Below are 4,497 nucleotides of genomic sequence, written 5' to 3'. Positions count from 1 at the left end.
AGTTATGCTAGGTTATGGAATCCATTGAGAAAAGGATTACCTCTTAGAAGGTTAAACTTCTATCACAGGCGTCCAGACTAACTGTCATCAAATATGTGCTCTCTGCTTTTAATATCTGCACTATGTTATGTGTAAAGCTACCACAATATCTTTGCATTACAATTGATGCGGCTAAGCTAACTAATTTCTTTTGGGGATTCAATGATAGTAAAAGGAACATTCCTCGACTCAAAAGAAATATTATTTTCTCTCCTATAAAAGATGGTGGACTTGGTTTGAGGGACATTGAGAATATGAATGTCACCTTGCTGGCTAAAAAAATTTGGAGAGTTCTTAATGCTGAAGAACATTCATTTTTGGGTAACATGATCAAAATTAAGTATTTTCATTACACTGATAGGCTTTTACATAAAATACCTCACAATGTCTCTTGGTTTTGGAAAGCTATTTTCAAAGCCTCTGATTTAATCAAAAAGCTTCTTACTTGGCAGGTAGGATGGAGATTCTATTTTTCTAACCCATGAAACTTGTTGGAAGCTTTCCAATAGAGATCTTGCTCAAAGTTTAAACATCTCCAAAGTTTTTGATCTTATCATTTGTAAACCGTCTCCTTGGATGGCTGCTAAATGGAATGCTCCTCTCATCACTAAACTCTGTCGTAAGGAGGATGCTAATTCAATTTTAAGGATGCCTATTTTTTTATTGGTTGGTTGATTGGCTGATTTGATATTCTGGTTCCTACACAGTCAAGGATGGTTATTCAAAAATTGCTTTTGCATATCAAGATAAACCCTTAACCAAGGAAGGAATTTGGGATTTTCTTTGGAAACTTCAATTGCCTTACAAAACTCTCCTATTCATTGAAAGATTATTTATGATCTCAACTTTAATCTTCAGTGTGTCTTTGGTTGTGAAATACAAGAAACTTTGCATTATACCTTTTGTGATTGTCATTACACAAGAGCCATCTTGTTTGGCTCTTTGTTATATGCTCCTCGAATATTTATGTCCAAGGTCTTATCTTTTGGCTGTTGCAACTTCAAAAACTTTATACTGGAACCAAGAGACTCAAGCTTTAGAACACATTTGTCTACTTCTGCGTCTAATCTATTAAAAAAGAAATCATGCTCTACATACAAGAAATATAATTCCAATCAAATAGGTCATTAGAGATTTCAATGAGCAATACTTCTTTCTCAAAGGTGCATGCCGATGGGATAACCACCAACTCCAAGGGAAAAATACTGGTCTTGGAGCTTCTGAAGGAATTTCTAACTCTTATTCTCGAAATCAAGCTTATATTCTCAAATGGGAGATCCACGTGCATGTTTTTAAGAAAGGGAAAAAAATCTTACTATATTGTTTATTTATCTCTCAACAATGAAGGTTTGGATTAATTTGCTTCTCAACAAATCTGATGCTATTTCTCCACATCTTTTCTTGGTTTTCTGTGTTCATAGCATATTGTTCTGGATCATGAATTTTTCTTTGAACTAGTTTGGAAGATATACAAGCTTTGGGAATTTGAAAATTAGATACAATAAGGGAGTTTGCTTCTGTTCTAGTCGACAGCATCTTGTAGACCATGATACTACAAAGCTTTTGGACAAATTCAACAACTATACTATTAAAAAATGTGGTCCACATGACTCATTTTATCTTGCTATTTTTTCTTCTTTTGATGCTTGTCTTATCTCTAACTTTCTAAACTTCATTTTAATGTTAGTATACTTGCCTTTTTCCCAAAAAAAAAGAACCAAATCAAAATCACTCTCAACGAAAGTCATAAGAAGTGATTATATTTGTTCACTTTTCTCGCAATGGAGATGAAATTGAAGGCTTTGCTTTTTTAAAAATTAGAGGTCTTTCTTTGTCAAAAAATTAGAAGTGTCTTAATAGCTAGCAAATAAAAACTATGAACCTCAATAGTTCTAGACCTTTAATGATTATTATTAAATATCTTCGTATTATGGGTAAGTATCATTTTCCCATTTAGTATGATTCACTATCCTCAAGTGGCAAACGAAGTGATGAGTATAGGCCGCTAACGGATGCTTATCGTGAAGGGAATCAATCAACACACGTGTAGTCCGCTCATCATATAACGTTGAGGTCGTTGCAAAATACGCAGATAAAACGTGGGAGCATCGAACGGCAACATGGTGTGCCTGTGATTGCTGATTATATATATCCATTAACAGCTTAACTGGAGGGAACCGCACACTCAAACCAGACCAGCAAAACCCCCATTAAGTAGTGCTACCAAGCAACATACTATATATATGTGAGGATCGAGGATGGACAACTAGAACTGATACAATAACGAGTTCAATGAAACAGACATACTAAGTTGTTTTTTGTATGTAAAGAGCCTACAGAAGGCTAATCTGAATGAATCTCCGGATCCTAAAAGGAGTCATGTCAACCCCTTTTGCTTCCCCTTCCACCGCAAGATCCGCCAGTATCCTCCCAATCACCGGAGCCATCTTGAACCCGTGACCCGAGAACCCGCCCCCCACCACCACATCCTTCTCGAACCTTCCCCCCAAGAAGTCAATCACAAAATCCTCCGTCGGCGTCATCGAGTACATGCACGCCTGTTTCACCACAGCTTCGCTCGAATCAACCATTCCCGAGAATGTCTTCTCCACCCATTCCTTCAACTCTTCCATCCTCGCTCCGGGGCCCCACGGCCTCTTGTCCGGGTCACACGGGTTCCCGCCATGCACCGCCACCTTGATCAACCCCGGATACTCCAGCGTCGGAGTCCCGTATATGTACGTCTTCCCGTAGCTCGCGAACGTCGGAAAGTCGCCGCCGATAGCGTATTTCGCCTCGTGCCCCTCCTTGATTCTCCAGTAACACACGTGGGTCTCCAAGGGTTGTATAGGCAGTTCGATCCCGCTAACCGCTTTAACCAATTTCTTCATCCAAGCCCCGACCGTCACCACGCATTTCTTGCCCCAAAAACTGTCGCCGCGAGCCGTAAAAACCGTGACTCCGCCGTTCGCGTTGTCTCTTTTAATATCGATGACCTCGGTGTTGTCAGTCAGCACAGCGCCGTGTTTGGAGGCCAGTGCTTGATACATGGCCGTTGCTTTCGTCGGCTTTATGATGCCACCTAGAGCGTTGGACACGCCGATCCAATCGTCCGGGATGGAGATGAGACCGGAGTATTTCTCCGCTACTTGGTGACGACGGAGGACTTGGTGCGGGACTGAGTGTTTCCGGCAGTTGGCGATGACGGCATGGATGTCTGGGTCGTCGGCGCGGCCCATGTCGAAATGATGGGCCTCGAAGTAGACCTTGTAGCCGATTTGGGCCTCGGCTTCTCGCCAGAGCTTGTAGGACTCCATCACCATTGGGTAGTAGTAGTCCTGAGGGTAGGTGGCACGAATGGTGCGTGTCTCCCCGTGAGAGGACCCTCGGTGGTGCAAGAAGTCGTACTGCTCCAGCAAAAGAGTCTTTAGGCCTCTTTTCGCCGTTTGGTATGCGGCGGAGCTGCCCATTACGCCGGCTCCGACTATGATCACATCGAAGCGCTCGCCAGAAACGCCCATTTTCTGTGATTTCACTCTCTGTTTTCTCTGCCTCTGTGAATGTGATACGTCTCTCTCTCTCTAGAACAATTCTGAATGTGGTGGTGCGTACCTGCTTTTATAGAGGGAATTTTTCACTGTCTCTATTTTTACAGTGGAATCTGTCAAATGCAAGATATCCCCAGAGGGCCGTTTTTTTTCCCCTTTTGGATTACTTTATTATTGGGAGTTTTCGACTTTTTATCCTTCGGCTCGGTGTCGTGGTGTACTGCTGTTGACCAATTGGGAATGGGATGCCAATCCCCTAACCGGTTTAGTCAATATTTTTTTGAAGAGTCGTCCGAGTTGGATGTTATATTTTTTCAACTCATTTTTTATTTTTGAGTTTGAAACGTGTTATTTTGAGTTTTTTAAAAATAACAACTCATCAAATTTGTGTTTTAATAACTCTATTTTGTTAAATTATGTAAGTTATTTATACATGAATGTTCTATTTACTTATGAATTAATGCTCTTTTATTTAAATATAATTTTCTTAGTATTATGTGTAAATATTTTTGTATGTTTTAATTTTGATTGGGTTAATCGGATCGTTGACCGTTGAGTTATTATTTTGACTAATTTAACGTTTGATATTATTTTCTTACGTTGATCGGTATTGATGTGGACATTATGGACCATATCTTACCTGAATTTCTAAGGTACAGCTAAGCATGATTGTAGCAAAACCTTTTATTGTAAATGTAGGATCATTAACTATTTAATTATTTGTTTAGATAGAGTTCACACGCAAACAAATGTCTTCCACAAGAAATCAAACGAAAATAAGGAATTATACACTCTCTCAATTTAAAAATATAAAATATTTTTAATCAAATCTCATATTTTAATAAAATGATTATTTATCTTTAAGCTAACCATATTTTTTATATTTATTTTTATTTAATAAAGTATTTTA

The 4,497-nt window shown here is 39.2% G+C and overlaps 1 protein-coding gene across 1 annotated transcript; it reads right to left on the bottom strand.

Moving 5' to 3' along the window:
• Positions 1 to 2,139: 2,139 nt before the first annotated feature.
• Positions 2,140 to 3,633, bottom strand: LOC129303376 (probable sarcosine oxidase). Its single transcript, XM_054942662.1, has one exon. The coding sequence runs from the start codon at positions 3,558 to 3,560 to the stop codon at positions 2,373 to 2,375; it is 1,188 nt and encodes a 395-aa protein (XP_054798637.1). The 5' UTR covers positions 3,561 to 3,633; the 3' UTR covers positions 2,140 to 2,372.
• Between the last annotated feature and the right edge of the window lie 864 nt (positions 3,634 to 4,497).

This window comes from Prosopis cineraria, unplaced genomic scaffold (assembly GCF_029017545.1).
Source record: "Prosopis cineraria cultivar Desert tree isolate PC_DT_omini unplaced genomic scaffold, ASM2901754v1 PC2, whole genome shotgun sequence".
Classification (NCBI taxonomy): Eukaryota; Viridiplantae; Streptophyta; class Magnoliopsida; order Fabales; family Fabaceae; genus Prosopis; species Prosopis cineraria.
Note: the sequence above shows the minus strand (reverse complement) of the source record. Positions and strands in the feature narration are given on the sequence as shown.

Excerpts from the sequence above, each read along its gene's own strand:
- LOC129303376 (XM_054942662.1), bottom strand. The coding sequence starts at position 3,560 with ATGGGCGTTTCTGGCGAGCGCTTCGATGTGATCATAGTCGGAGCCGGC.